The sequence below is a fragment of the Drosophila bipectinata genome, chromosome 2R (assembly GCF_030179905.1).
Source record: "Drosophila bipectinata strain 14024-0381.07 chromosome 2R, DbipHiC1v2, whole genome shotgun sequence".
NCBI classification, from domain to species: Eukaryota; Metazoa; Arthropoda; class Insecta; order Diptera; family Drosophilidae; genus Drosophila; species Drosophila bipectinata.
The window spans coordinates 14,802,377-14,818,173 of NC_091737.1; the positions used below are offsets into that span (position 1 = coordinate 14,802,377).

General features: G+C 43.2%; 1 protein-coding gene across 3 annotated transcripts; it reads left to right on the plus strand.

Moving 5' to 3' along the window:
- Nucleotides 1–313: 313 nt before the first annotated feature.
- Nucleotides 314–12,949, plus strand: LOC108119204 (uncharacterized). 3 transcript variants are annotated; one of them, XM_070278921.1, is made up of 5 exons: nucleotides 314–572; nucleotides 8,089–9,296; nucleotides 9,347–9,760; nucleotides 10,095–10,229; nucleotides 10,291–12,949. In XM_070278921.1, exons 2-5 carry the CDS (start codon nucleotides 8,094–8,096, stop codon nucleotides 10,780–10,782), a joined length of 2,244 nt encoding a protein of 747 aa, XP_070135022.1. In that variant the 5' UTR covers nucleotides 314–572; nucleotides 8,089–8,093; the 3' UTR covers nucleotides 10,783–12,949. The 3 variants fall into 3 exon arrangements, with proteins under 3 accessions (XP_070135022.1, XP_017087769.2, XP_070135023.1); XM_017232280.3 differs by having other exon boundaries at nucleotides 9,380–9,760; XM_070278922.1 differs by having other exon boundaries at nucleotides 315–572; nucleotides 8,109–9,296.
- The last annotated feature ends 2,848 nt before the right edge of the window (nucleotides 12,950–15,797 follow it).

Below are 15,797 nucleotides of genomic sequence, written 5' to 3' on the forward strand. Positions count from 1 at the left end.
TACTTAGTTGCACAGTGTAGCGGGCCATAAATGAGAACTCAATTAGAACGTTTACATTTCTGTAAGAAACGAGTTGGTGCTGCCTGCTGGTGCTGCCTGCTGCTGCCTGCTGTTGCTGTTGCTGCTGATGTAGTTGCTGTGGTACATTATTTTTTGGCCTAAATAGTAGGCCTTGAGGAATCGGAATCGCTTGAGTTGTTTTTGTTTCACCGAACGCCACCGAGCGGCAGCAGAGGAGGGAGGCAGCGACGTCGACCGAGGCAGCGGTAGCCCCACAGCACAGCCACAGTGAGCGAATAGCTTTGAGATACTCAGATACGGGCGCTCAGTGTGGATTCGTCTTTTGGCCCATTCGGATGTGGCCACCGCGCGCGCCTTGTCCGCTGGCAGTTTTATTATTATTGTTGTTATTATTTGGGCCCTAACTCTTGCTCGCTGCGCTTGCCCTTTCGTTTTCGTTACTCGGTTTCTCGGTTTTCGGTTGTCAGTTGTCGGTTGTCGGTTATTGTCGCGTTGTGTTTGTGCATCCGTCTGTTATAGTTGTTGTTGTGTTCCAGTTGCAGTTGTGGGAGGTTAGTTGAGTTGTTGGATAATGCGCGGCTCCAAAGTGTACGCAAATTGCAAAAGCTATACCTATACCTATACCTATACTTCCCCCCTATCGACATCCATTGAGAAACATAGATCCAAGAACTGCAATCCCCCATGCCCCAGTGTGTGTGTCTCTATATATGTGTATGTGTGTATGTGTGAGAGAGCGAATGAGCTATGTGTGTGTTAGAATGCACCTTGTGGTATTTTGAAATCTAAAATTGCCAAACACCTAGCGCGTTTCTTTTTTTCGAGAGCATTGCAAAAGTCTCCAGCTGTGCTAATGTTGAGCCAAAAACGACCTGAAACTGAAAAAAAGGCAACAACAATGGCTAGAAACAAACGAAAGCCAGAAAACTGAAAATAAGAACTGAAACTGAAAATGAAAATTCAGAAGCCAAGGCTGTCTCTCTATTTTAGCGGGTATGTAATTACGAAACTCCTGCCCAGTGCCTGGCTATTTCGGATATCTATCTGTCGGCCTGGCTGCCTGTCCGGTTGCGACAGATTTTCGTGGATTTTCCGCCATGGATTAATGGGCGCCAAGGGTACAGCCAGCTTTCCCACACACCGAACCACACACGCACACTTGTATTGGCCAACATACCTACAGTCAGACTTCCATAACTGGAACAGCCATCTGTCAGATACAAAAACTAACAAGATGGATAAATATTTTATCAGAAGTAGGATATAGAATAAATCTTACAAAATACAAAAACCTACTAATATATACTCCCATTATTTTTATTTCAAGTCCCATTATATATATTTTTTTTTGTTGTAAACACAGTTGGCCCTTTGGAGTTGTGGCATATCGGTCTTGGGGATGTTGGACTGTATTTACCTACGTCACGCCCACCTGATTTTAGTGCAATCGCGTTGGCCCAGTTTACGGGCATGCTCCAAGACAAAATACACTCCTACAAGGTCGATTGCCTATGTGTGCTGCTGCTGCTGCTGCTACTACTGGCTGTGGCTGTGGCTGGCTTTTTTCTATACCAGTTTCTAAACCTGCCGCAGCTAGTTTCAATTTCTACTGGGATTATCTGCTCCGGCTCGGTCTTCGGCCTCTGCTGCGACGTTGGCGTCGCTGCTGCAGGTGGCTGCAGCTCTCTGGGAGCTCATTACTCTGTCTATGGCCCCCCTGTCGCACGTTCCCCCCACGCCGTGTCCCCCCCTCCCATCTACCTTTTGGCATCAAAGTGTGTTACTGTGTGTTTGTTTGTTGTATGTTTGATTGTGACACAGAAACCGACTAAGAAGTATGTGGAAATCTCTTGGCTGCATCGAAATCAAATCAGAAACTCGAGTTAGCGTTGAGTTTCCATTTCAGAACATTGTATGTATGGATGTATGGGCATTTTCGCAACAGTTTCCAGTCACAAAGATCGTTACCTGCCGATCAGAGACGGGTCTATATTGGTGGCCATTTGGATTGGTAGTCACACCTGTTCCTGTTTCCGATTGGATTCTGAAATTGCACTTTTCCGAAATGGAAAGGATTTTGAAATAATTTTAATTGATTTTAAAAAAGGGTCTTATAGTTAGGTTTGAGATATTAATCTTTAAATAATAATTTTAAATATATATTTTTTAAATTAAATTTATTTAAGACTTCTTATTGATCCCTAATTTGGTTTTTTTTTTTATCTAGAACGATGCTCTGCATCCCTGGCTGATTCCCCGAATGCGGCACACGCACACAGCTACCACTTACCACCCACCTCCCACCACCCACACCCCTTCACCCTTGCCCCATTCCCATCCCACCCCATCCCCCTTTCCTTCCACCCACTCTGCTGTGTGCTCAATTCTGACGAGTGTGTTGGTGTGTGTGTGTGTGTAAGTGTGTGTGTGTGCGAGTGCATCTCCCCCACAGCAACTGAAAACTGCAAGTTGAAAACTGCACGAACTGTGGTGCAATAAACGAAACGACGAGCGAACGGAACGGAACGCATATTGCGTTGGCGGCGATAGCTCAGTTGTTGTTGTTGTTGCTGGTGATGGTGGTGGTGGTGGTGTTGCTCCCTCTGCCTCCCCATCCCCCCACCCCGTGCCTCTCCTCTTGATGATGACAGCCGAGGTCGTAGGCAAAGACGACGGCATACGCTCGAGTAACTGGCTCAGGCCCACCACTACAAGCAGCCAAACCTGTTGACCTAATTTCAAATTCTGCTGCGTCTTGTTGTTGGTGTTGCTGTTGCTGTTGCTGCTGCGGCTGATCTGTGTCTCTGAGAGTGTGTCAGTGTATCTCTGTGTGTGTGTGTGTGTGTGTGGTTGGATGGAGGAGAGCCCGAGCACACCGACGATTGGCAAATCTTCGCCAGTGGTGTTTGGCGCCAAGGGGGATCCACAGCCACTGCCACCACAAGCACAACCACAAACAAAAGCCCCATCCACTCTCTGCGAGAATTTAGTAACCCAAAAATAGGGGCCTTCAAATAAACATTCCCTCCGATGAATGGGTATTAAAAAACCAGTATGGGAATCGGATGAAAATATTCATAGATGGCATAAATCAACAATAACTATATGTATTCCGATTAATGTATTCATTATGCTTTGTATCAAGCCGGTTTAGGTCAAGCTACCAATCCTAAATCCATCATATATCTTATAGATTATATAGACCTATTTTTTTTTTTGCAGTAATAGTGCACAAGTAAATGCATCTAGTAACTATACCCCGATGGCCCCTTCCCTTTGCACTCTGACTCACCTGCTGCGGTGACCCCCCCTAAGCGCCAGCTCTGGCATTTCCGTCCCAAACAAAACAGACACAGATACAGACCAGGCACGGATACGACTACACAGATACACCCATACAGATGCAGATACAGTTGGGTCTCCCCATCCGTGGGTTTCGTTGGGACTTCCATCAGCCATTGCAGTTTGGATTCAGTTCGGTTCAGTTTGTTTTCGGGATTTCGGAATATCGGATATTTCGTGTTCTATGGAAGCTATTTGGGAGGCACGACTGCAGGTTGCACGTGATTTCGGCCAAGTTGTTTGTGCAGCAGATTCCCGAAAAGCATAGTGTATGTACATATGTATGTTATGTTGGAGAGGGGATGGTATCCCCTTTTATTTTTGCGTCCCAGTAACCACAAGAAATTACGGTCGCCATCCTCCGCCTGCCACAATCCGCTGCCTCTGTCGCTCTGCCGGCGTCTCGGTCGCCCCACTGTCGGCGGAGCTGCTGCTCCACTTGTCGCAGTGACGAAACGCTGCCGCTTATGAGTGTATGTGTGAGTGTTTGTGTGCAGAGAAAATCAAGTGAATCAAAATGAGCGTATAATTAGGTCAACACAACAAAAATTATACGCTAGCCACTTACCAAAGAGAGCAGAGCGAGTGGGAGAGCGGCCGTGCTCTGGGAATCGGAAGTGGGGCAGAGCATGGTTGGGGCCTACCAACTACCAACTACCATCAATTAGAAATTAATTCACGCGCCTAATGCTACAAAATTGCAATTGCAGTCGGCGGTAGCAGAAGCGGCTAGAGTTGCAACAACAACAACAAACGGCAAGCGCATGCATGCACCTGCAACAACAACAGCACAGGCGGGGCGGTGGGGGCGAGAGCCGAAGCAAACCATAAACAAAAACGGGACATGCGCTCCAAGCGCAGTAAGAGATGGAGAGCGAATGTATACAGAGAGCTCGGCTCCCAGTCCCCCCCCCCCCATTTCGGCCCCGGTCGCTCAGCTGCTTTCGGCTTTCGGCATTTGGCTTTGGCGCTCTCGCTCCCACTGAACTATTTTTTGTTTCCCACTTTTTCGCCCGTTTCTTTCTTGATTTTCTCGATGCGGCGGCGGTGGTGTTGGTTGTTGTCCGTTGTCCGTTGTCCGTTGCCCGTTGGTTGTTGGCTGTTGGCTGTTGGCCGTGGCAAGTGTTTCGCAATGAGTGCAGGCCAAAATGAAATCATCGTGCTCTGCCTCTGCCGCGACCGCTGCTGCTGCTGCTGCTGCTCCGCCGCTTTGGCATTGATGGGGGGGAAATTCCTGTTCCACTTTCTATTATGGGAGTCTCGCGACTTTGTTGTAATAAAAGCAGCGCAGCAACAGCAGCAGTAGCAGAAGCGGCAGCGGCAGCGGCAAAAGTAGCAAAAGAGCACGTAGCATAAAAGTATGTCACCATGGAAAGTGGTTTCTCTCTCCTGTTCTCTTTCTTTTTGCTCTGTTCTCATTTCGACGCACATGTTATTCGGCTACTGTTGTTGTTGTTGCTGTTTTATTTGGGGAGACGTTTGGGGAATGGTTCATTGATTTGCTCCAAGACGAGCAAACAAAACAAAAACAACAACCAGCTCCAAATCGGCCCAATCGACCGACTGACTCACTTCGTTGCGTGACGCCAGGCGATCCCCCATCCCCGCGCCACTTATCCCCTTCTCCCACGCTGGAAAACCGGTAGCCAAAGAAAAAACAACAAAACAAAAAAACAGAAAAACAGAAGAAAAAAAAAACAGCACTAAGGTCAAATGTGTTATATGGTCTATTTTGCATGAAGATCCAGCCTCGAAAGTCAGAGTTGCCTTCAAAAAGATGCGACTCCACTTCCAAATTCCACTTCCATTTTCAATTCCGACTCCCATTCCGATTCCGATTCGGATTCGGATTCAGATTCAAACTTCCAGCAACACTTCCAGCAACAACAACAACACAAGCTTGGAAGTGGTCAATGCAATGCTAATAAACTAGCTTTTGATTTGAATTTGAATGGGAATCGTGCGAGGCGGCCTAAGGCTATGCAAAAGATTCATTTGGCCTACAAGTCAACGCACAGTGGTTTCCATTTTTAGAAAACCAGGAAGAACTAAGCCTCTTACAAGGGTCCTTATTAAATAATATAAGAGATATCAAAGGAAACTACTTTTAGAAATCACATTTATTTAATTTCTGGGCCATCCACGTTTTCGGCCATCACTACACCTGAAAATTAGCCGCCCACTTGTCTCACCTTTATCCCCAATCCCGCAGACAGTGTGCGACATCATTAAGGGCTCTCACAGCGCTCCAATTATGTCGCTCACTTGTGTGTGTGTGTGTGTGTGTGTGTGCTCCCATTTCTCCATCTCTCTCTCTCATTTCCAGAGCGGCTCAAAAAGCCCAAGCAGCGCTTTATATTTTCTTTTACTTTTGGGTTTCGGGGCTTCGAATTGGGAACAGCGAGCAGAGCAGCCAGCAAGTGAAAATGCGGGACACCCCAAAAGACCAGCTAGCCAGACCCGTGATTCCAAGACCCATAGACCGTAGACCCCCAGACCCCATACCCCATACACCTCACACCGTATGTTAGCCACAGATTATGACGATGACGACGATGATAATGATGATAATAATGATAAAGCGTGACCCAGTTGCACTCTAAAACTTGACCCAATGACTCCATTGGGTTGGCAAACTATGGCATTTATAATGCCAAAGCCAAAAGCAGGCACCTCATAATTACTGAAAATGCAAACCGACATTTTGTGCGTTTTTTTGATTTTTCAAAGTTATTTTTTTTATTTTTATTTTTGGGCTTTTGTGCTGTCCGCCGCTAATGTTTACAAGTTTACAACACCTAAGTGGCCCGAAGCCCGAAAAAGAAGTTTTTAGTTATATTACTTTTGACCAACAACCCAAAAAAAAAAAAAAAAAGAAACCCGTTCGCATCGAAAAAGTGAATTTGTAATTATGTAGATGGCTCGAAAAAATAGGCCTACGACACACATTTCATTTTGTCAGAGTGCCTGGCTGGTGCTGACCTGGCCAGAAATGCACCAACACAGCCGTACATCGATTGATGTGTGAGCGGCCTGAATATATGGCCTGTGGATGTGGGCTGTGCGGTATAGGGAAGCTGGCTGGGGCTGAGGTCGTCCCCCATGGCTCTTGGCTTTTGTGATCTGGCTAATGCTAATGCACAAGCATTGAAGGTTGAATTAAATTAGCCACGAGAAGAGCTTGGCCAGCTTTGTCGAATGATTATGGATGATGATTTATACGCTGCCCGATATACCATACCCTCGCACCTGAGCACAGTGTTGGATGGTATCTGCTCTCTTGGTAGACACATTTGACCTATTGCCTATTGCCAAAAACCCAGGCCAGACCCGGGTGACACGCGTCACCAAGTCAGAGTTGCACAATGGGATGGTATTGAAATCTGTTTCTTAGTTAATATATGCTTGAGTACAGAAAGTTAGTCACTAATTAGGAACAATATCTATAGAAGGAAGCCATCTTCCATAGAAGAATTTCCAGACCAACCTAAGGTCCTATCTTTGTACCTTTAAAAACCTTAAAGTTATGACCTTTCCTATACTTTAGTTATATTCCAGTTATGTAATATAGTCGGCCAGTCCTTATGATATATAGATAATAAAATGGATAAATTAACTAAAAATTAAGAATTAACTATAGATAGAAGAATAAATAGAACCTTTTTATACCTATAAATAGTCGATCTATTACTAAATCGTTAAAGTTCCTTGTTCCTAGGAAATAGTCTTCTCAAGGTACTGATCAAAAATATATAAACTTCAAAGGGTCGGAGATATTCCTCTCATTTCATTAAACACTTATAATACCCTCTGCCAAGATAAAGGAATATCTTTAATACCCTCTTCAAAGATTAAAAGTATCTATTATTACAATCCTAAAAAACGTTTTTTAAAGAGTTACGAGTTACAAGTTTTTGGCCTATAAGTAATCAAAATTTAAGATTAATTTAGAATCTTAACTCATCAGAAAATCCTCATTTATATTAATAATAAAATTAGTAAAATCTATTTAATATTTTGGCATCAAAATCCATTAAGTTACCATAGTCTTTTCTACAATCTTTTGAATGATTTGATGTTTCTTGTTTTGTTTGGTGTGGTCCCCATCTCAGGTTCTCTCCCGTCTCTCTCTCCATGTATGTGTGTGTGTGTGTGTGTGTGGTTGGGTGTCCAAATGATTGCCCACCTGCAAGACCAGTAATTGGCCCCAATAACTTTGGTATTTTCATAGCACGAAGTCAACGTCAACGCCAGCAACAACAGCAACTACAAGGCCGCCCAAAAATGGTCGCTCGGTATGGTTGTTGTTTCGGTTCTTGGCGAATTCGCCCGAGGTTCCCCTCTCTTCCTCCCTGGCACAGTCTCTGTTTCTGCCCCAGACCCACCGCCATCACCACCACCCCCTATGGCTCCACCATCCCACAGAGCTGCGACGCTGACACCAATTTGGCTTATTAGAGTCGAAGTCTGAGTTTGGGCTTGGGTCTTTGGGTCTGGGTTTGGAAGCACTTGAAATGCCAAAAAAGAACCGACTGACAAATAAATGCAACAAAAAAAAAAATAGCAACCGCAACTTGTCATCGATTTTCGGGCGTGGTCGGGACCTATCTCACCTACACTGAGCCAAAAACCGGGCCTCCATCCATTGGATATATTGTTTTATTTAAAAAAAAAATCATTTATTCAAAGTACTGACATTATTCTCTCGTTTGGTTATTTTACAAGTGTATATGATTGCATTGCAGATGGCCGAAACGATCAGCACAGCGGCCAGCGGAATGGAGCTGGCCCTGAAGGACCCCAGCCCCACGGTGGGCGGGGGCATCATCGTGGATATGACGCCCACTGCGGCGGCTCTGTTGCATCACAACGCCATGGCGCTGCGCAGCCTGAAGGAGGCTGCCAGCTCGGCCTCTGCCTCGGAATCGGAGCTCCAGGAGCCGCGCTCCCCGACGCCCACGCCCACGAATCTCAGCACCGCCCCTCACTCGCCGCCCATGACATTTCGCTGCGAGCGTTGCGACAGTTTCGAGACCAGCTCCCGTGCCTCCCTGCTCCTCCATGTGGTGCAATGCCTGGCCGGTCAGGCGGCAGCTGCTGCAGCCGCTGCGGCGGCCACGGCGCGTCTCAAGTCGGAGGATCTGCAGGAGCCGGAGAACATGAGCCTGGGCCACATGGAAGGAGGCGGTGGTGGCGGCGGCAAGGGAGACCGCGATAACCAGTCCGGAAATGGAAATGGCTCCAGCTCCTCGGCCAGCTCATCGCCGGCCGGAAACAGCGGCAGTGGCAGCAGTTCCCGCAAAGTGTTCGAGTGCGACGTGTGCAACATGAAGTTCTCCAACGGGGCCAACATGCGGCGCCACAAGATGCGACACACGGGCGTCAAGCCGTACGAGTGCCGAGTGTGCCAGAAGCGGTTCTTCCGCAAGGACCATCTGGCGGAGCACTTCACCACGCACACCAAGACGCTGCCCTATCACTGCCCCATCTGCAATCGGGGCTTCCAGCGACAGATCGCGATGCGGGCCCACTTCCAGAACGAGCACGTGGGACAGCACGACCTGGTGAAGACTTGCCCGCTCTGCAGTTACCGCGCCGGCTCCATGAAGTCCCTGAGAATCCACTTCTTCAACCGACACGGCATCGATCTGGATAATCCGGGACCGGGCGGTACCTCTTCCCTGTTGCTGGCCCTCGAATCACAGGCCTCGGCGGCGGCGGCAGCGGCAGCAGCCAGTTACGTGCCTCCAGGACTCAGTCCGGTGCCGGTGCAATCTCAATCCCAGCAGCAACAGGCGCCGGTTGCTCCGCCGGCCAGCGATAGCGGGGAGTCGATGCGATCCCTGGAGAATGCCACACCTCCGATGCACTTCCTCACGCCGCACGTGGAGATTTCGACCCTGGGTGAGAGTGGCAACACGGAGCTGTTCAATGTAAGTTTCCAATCCCTTCTTCAAAACCATCTCTTACCAAGATACAAAAGTTGATTTGCGTTTGGCGTGAATCTGCATTACAGGGCAACAACAACAACAACAACAATACCAATAGCAACAACAACAACAACAACAACAACTGCATTACCAACAACAATAACAACAATAACAACAACAATAGCAGCGCCAACAACAACCACAACCATAATGGCAGCAGTAACAACTCCATTAGCAATGGAAATGGTAGTGCCGAGTCCAATGCCGATAAGGTGAAAGATCGAGCCCTGATCATGCAATCGCCGGTGGAGCTGCCCATGGATTGCAACACTAAGGCCACGCCCATCACATCCAGCACCACGGCCAGCAGCCTGAGTGCGGGCTTGAAGAGCCACCATCTCCACCATCATCATCACCATCACGAGAATCACATAACGCCTTCAATCAGTCTGATACCGATTAAGCAGGTGAGTTATATATATATCTTATATCTTATACTATTATATACAAGATACCAGCTATTTAGTTGAATCTATTGAGGCTTCACTGTAGAGTTTTATGAAAATTGCGAAGGCGGAACCGAATCAGTCTAAAAACCTGTTGTGCATCACAAAAGACTGCATACCTAATTGGGCTAAAACTCACTTTTTTAGTATTCCGAGATCCAGGGCTTGAATTTCAAATGGTAGACGAGGCTGTTTGATCTTGACCTACGCAATATTAAATAAATTATAATTAAGTCTTTATTAAACTTCATTAATTATAAAATATTAAATTATTTACCATCCTGTTCCTTCATAGGAGCCCATGTCTGAGGATTTGGATAAAAAGGACCTGATGAATGGCAGTGATCCCAGCAGTGACTCCGAGCAGGCTTCCAACAACAACAACAACATCAACAGTTGCAACAACAACAGAATCACCTCACTGATTAAGGTAAGCCCATCAATTAATTAATAATACCATTTTTTAATTAAAAATATCCTTTTTTTTTAAGGTCTCGCCACTAAAGTCGCTTTTGCGCGAAGATCTAAAGCGTCGAATCTGCGCCAAGGCCAATAACCGGATTACCCGGAATGCCACGCCCCTGGAGAACAACAACAACAACAACACAGTGCTGTCCAATAGCCTGAGCAACGGATCCGGCAATGGCTCGACCGGAGTGAATGGCGGCAGTGCAGGAAGCGGATCGGGAGGAACCGCTGGACCGCCAACACCGGCCACACCCAATGCCAGCAACGGTCTCAATTCGACACCCATCTGCAACGGAACGATCACCTCGACCGGACAGGATGGTGATTTGTTGCTCAACCGGAAGCTGATACTCACCTGCCACTTTTGCGGCATCGAGTTCCCGGACGAGACGCTGTACTTCCTGCACAAGGGCTGCCACTGCGACAGCAATCCGTGGCGGTGCAACATCTGCGGCGAGCAGCTCAACAACGTGTACGAGTTCAACTCTCACCTGCTGAGCAAGAGCCACCAATAGCAGCCACAGTTGGCCGGCAAGTAGGCAGGAGCTTGCCGGCCCAGTGACAGTGTCAGGATCAGGATCACGATCGGTGTAGACATTTGGATTCGGATCCAAAGATTCGGAATATTTACTTAGCTCAATTTTGAGAGATTTTCCACAACCAGGCACACAGTTAAGCTCAGAGCAAATTATACACTTACCATCTAGTTCTACGATTACACTTACGTCTACGTTACATACATATATATATATACAAATATATATATATGTATATATATATATATATACTTATATATAGTTAGAGATAACTCATCATATTTTTATGATCTGCATGCAGAGAGTATGAAAAATCAAATGAGAGCTACGTAGTTACCTAATCCCTTAAAAGAAAGTCGGAGAAAGTATAAAGGTTTTTGCGCGAAAACGTTTAACGTTTCAGGATGTTATGGATGGAAATCAAAAGAACGATAAGCGGAAAAGAATACAATGGTTATATTATATAGCTTCCCGAATGAAAGCCCTGTTATGTAGTCTTATTATGCCCTAGGTTTTGTAGTTATAGTCCTTAAGTACTTGGCAATAATTTCCAGCCGGTTCAACTGGCCAGCAGCAAAGAAAAAAAAAGAAGAATATGTATCGCCACGTAAGTCCGCTTAAGTCGGTTTAGTGCATTATATACATAAATATATATATATATATATAGCTTCGGTTCGCCTTAAAGGTGGCAGTTTATGGTTTTCAACATCCACACACATACACATAGGTACATTCGTTATATATATACTTGATTATATATGTATATGCCTAAAAAGATTCATCGAAGGGCTTTAAATTTGTTATGTTTTCAGAGTTTAATACGAGAGCAGCAAGTTTAATTATAGAAGCTATATCTATATACAAGAAAATGTTACATATACAGGATATATATACGTACATAGCCAGGTTACACACATACACACACACGCTCACTGACTCACTTTAACACAGATACAGATACAGATACAGAGATACATAGCAAAAACAGATACAAATTCAGATTCAGATTCTTTTAGCTTAGCAAGAGGTTAACGAATTTTGAATTCAATTATTATACTCGTACCTTTTATATAGCTCTTAGTTCGAATAACTAATCTAACACAGTAACAAAGTAAAAGTTTAAAGAAAAGCCACACATATTTCGAATAATCGCACAGTGCTGCTAGTAAGTTTGCATACAACGGAAAAAAAATGGAATAAATAAAAAGCAGAAAACAGAAAGCAGCGGCAAAGCATAGTAACATTTTTTTAAAAACAAACAAGACAAAAAACAAAAACATGCAAAAATTACAATTGTGATACGAAATTGTTGTAAATAATTGGTAAATCGAAATATGAGTAACATGAACTTTATTATTTTAGAGGAAAGGAAAGAAAAACTATGCCTTAGATGCCTATGATATAGCATTACATAAGTACATACATAAAAACATACTGATATCTACTTCTATACGATACGAGCGATCACTGTACAAACAACCAACTGGACAAACTGTTGATTAGTATAGTTAACTTTAGTGTAAATCAAAATTTGCAAAATTTTGCAATCCCCCCAACCCCCCCATATACCCACGACCCCTGGATCCCGTCCTGTTTCCTCCCCTCCTTGCCCCAACCTCTGCTGACGTCACGGGTTGTATGCAGCCAGCAAGGCGCCACTGTGCGCCAAAATTTTACTTCAGATTAACATCCGTCCATGATGTTCACAAAAAAATGAAAAGAATTACAAAAAAAAATTAGGGCTGATAGCGAATGATGTAACACACACACTTACATATAACCATAATGCTTATGTACATGTAAACCAGGAGAAAATTATGTTTAGATTCCCATCTACCACCTTCTTTGGTTGTTATTGATCTTTACTTATTAAGATAGATAGCATTAATTTTTTAGTCGAAGGTTTTTGTTAATCATTTTTGTTGTTCATCGTTAGCAGCACTTGCGCACATTATGTACATTATTTTTTTTCTTATAGACCTCCTGCCTCCCCCCCTCTACTTATAGACATTATGTACGGATTCACCTTATTATTTTTTGCTCTTCTCTAGCCAATTCACACGTGTAAAAAATGGTTTGTTGTGTTCAATTAATATATATATATTTAATACTTAATACTTTGTTAATAAAACACTAGCATCTAGCATCCAAGTTGTTAAACAAATCAATCCATTTTCGAAATCAAAAGGCGTATAACGTTGAATGTAACAATTGAGCAATTTTTAGCTGAACTTTCATGTTAAATTTTAATAGATTTAAACAAAAACTCGATAGCAGAACATAACAAAAAAAACAAAAAGAAAAGAGAAAACACCAAATGGAATTAAGAACAGAAACAAAACATTTACTTAATTAGTGATTATAATTCTAGCTAAAACAAAAAGGCATGTTAATTTTTTAGAAATAAAAATGGTTTAAAACAACAAAAAAAATGTTTCAATTTTTTGAAAATTTAACAGCTGAAAGCGGTTCTACAGAGAAAAAAATATTTCAAATGGAGGCTTCCAAGTCAAAGGAATGCCAAACAATGAATTCTTTCGGTGCAGAGCGGTTCCCATGTATGTAACTCGATATAGCTTCTATGTTCTGTGCTTTACTTTTGTTCCCTTCTGCGACTCATAATTACCTTATTTGGTATGCAGACAGGAGCTCCTCGAAACGGAGCCACAAAGGTCTCCCTAGCTCCCTAGCTCTGTGGCTGCCTGCCTGGCTCCCAGTCTCCACGAACTCCTCTCGTTTCCCAAGTACGCCTTACGCAATGTGGTAGGGCCCCGGACCCATGTGTGCCCTGAATAATGAATAGATCTGAGTTCCGTCCACTGACTGGATTGAGAAGTTTTCCTCCGCCCCACGCCAAATGGTGGAAAGCTTTTCAATTTCATTCACAAAACACAAAACAGTGGAGCCTCCTTTCAAAAGCTTCGAAAATCTGGCTTCTACGTCACAGCAACCACTTTTGAAAATAAAAAAAAAAATGCAATCTAATCGCTGGCGACATTTTCAGGCCTTTAATTAGTTTGTCCACTTGATTGTGCTGGCACCGGCTATGGATTTGGTAATACATATAAATCTGGTGCCTGATTGGAAATAAATATTAAAATTAAACTCCAAGTGTTTTTCCCCGATCGGATCGCATCGATCGATAATATGCTAAGCACCGGCTTCGCAACCGGCACCGGCTTCGCCACAACCGGAACAATCCGGGGACCTCTCCGTAGCCGGAGAACTGTCTTTTTTACAACCTAAAACATAATTTTTTTCATACTTAATCATTTTCAAACATTCGGAAAAACAAGAAAGGAAAGCTTAGTTGTTGGCCGAGAATATGATATCGTTATAAATTTTATATCTGTACCAATCCAATACTTACATTTACTTTGCATTTATAATTCATACATTTTATATTCATATTTGTTTATAATAAATGATAATAAATTAAATAAAATTATGACTTCTATTTTTACTTTTAGTGCTTCCTTCGATGTTTTCGATGTATCGATGTTTGAAAAAAAAACCCAACTTCGATATAAACATCGATATTTTTGTTTAACATCGATGGTTGAATTGAAAATTTTCCAATTTTCCAAAAGTGCAATTTTACTGGAGAATTTTACTTATTGTTTATTTAATCTTTTATAAACAATAAGCAAAATCATAAAATGTTTAAGCGATTAGAAACATTTGTTATTGTATTTCTTTATTTTTGTGCGTTTGAAAGACATACGATAGTATCGGTATGGACATATGATAGTATCGTAAATACATTGGCAACCCTATGTTTTTCCGCCTTGTTTACTGTGTGAAAAAGTTTATAAAAATGGAGTTCGTTGCAAAGTTAAACGTTGTTGAAGAAAACCTATCTGATATCGCAAAGATATGGTTGGAAAATCGGAAGGAATCACTGAAGAAGGGATTCGTCAATATTCAGGGAAATCTACGGGCGATTATTGAGGAAGACGAGCCATTTTTTGTTCTCTTCGATGAGTTTCATTTGAAAAAAGTCAATGTAAGTATAAAAAATTTATATATATATATCATATACTAATTAATATATTTTTGCAGAATGCTCCAAGTAACATCCAAAGTTGGAAAATATTTTCAATTGCAGTTTCCAGCTTCAATGGACCTTTGCAAATTGTTTATTTGCGAACGGTAATACAATAATTTCCTACTAATATATAAATGAAATTAACTTAATTTTTTTAGGCATCAAGTGGCATAGAGAAAATGGGATCCGCTGCCATTTTGGAAGGGGTGAAAATGGTGTTGGGGTGCATTCGGAAAAGCCCCGAGGCTGCCACCAAATTGGCCGGTGCGGTGGCAGATAAATGCGCCGCCAATTTGGAGGCAATTCATTACCTAAATCAAAATGGAGTCCCAGTCCTATACGCTCTGCGGCACTTTTGCGGCACAATGAGAAGATTTGGATTTGTGGACTTGTTCAATACCAGTTTGTTTACAATTCCAACATATACAAAGGGAAATTATAATGAATACCTATTGGAGTCAAAACGGTTGGTGGAGGAGAATGTACCCCCAGAGTTGCAAGACCGATATACAGAGGAGGTAAGTTTCGCAAAAATTAATGAAACAATCATTTTATTTATTATCTTCATTACTTTTAGCGGCTTGCCCTTCAGTCCCTATTTGGGAATTTGTTTAATACATTCCCAAATAGGACGTTTAAACTAAGTATGTTGAACTCCAATCACCTGGAGGAAGTTGGTGCCAAGCTGGGCTACGATGTCCATGCGGGGGCGGAGGAGGGATTTGGAAAATATCCAGCTGCACTTGCCGATCCCAAGGAGGCAGTTGCGTTTATGGCGTTTTGGATATTAAATTGGCGTCGGTGAAATTAAATTTTTCGTTTTGGTGAACGACCGAGAAGTTTAAAATCAAATGGATGGCGATAAATTTGTTGAAATTGGGTAAACTATGTTTTTTAAAAATTAATTAATTTAATTTAATTGTTCTAAAAGTGTATAAAAAAAATT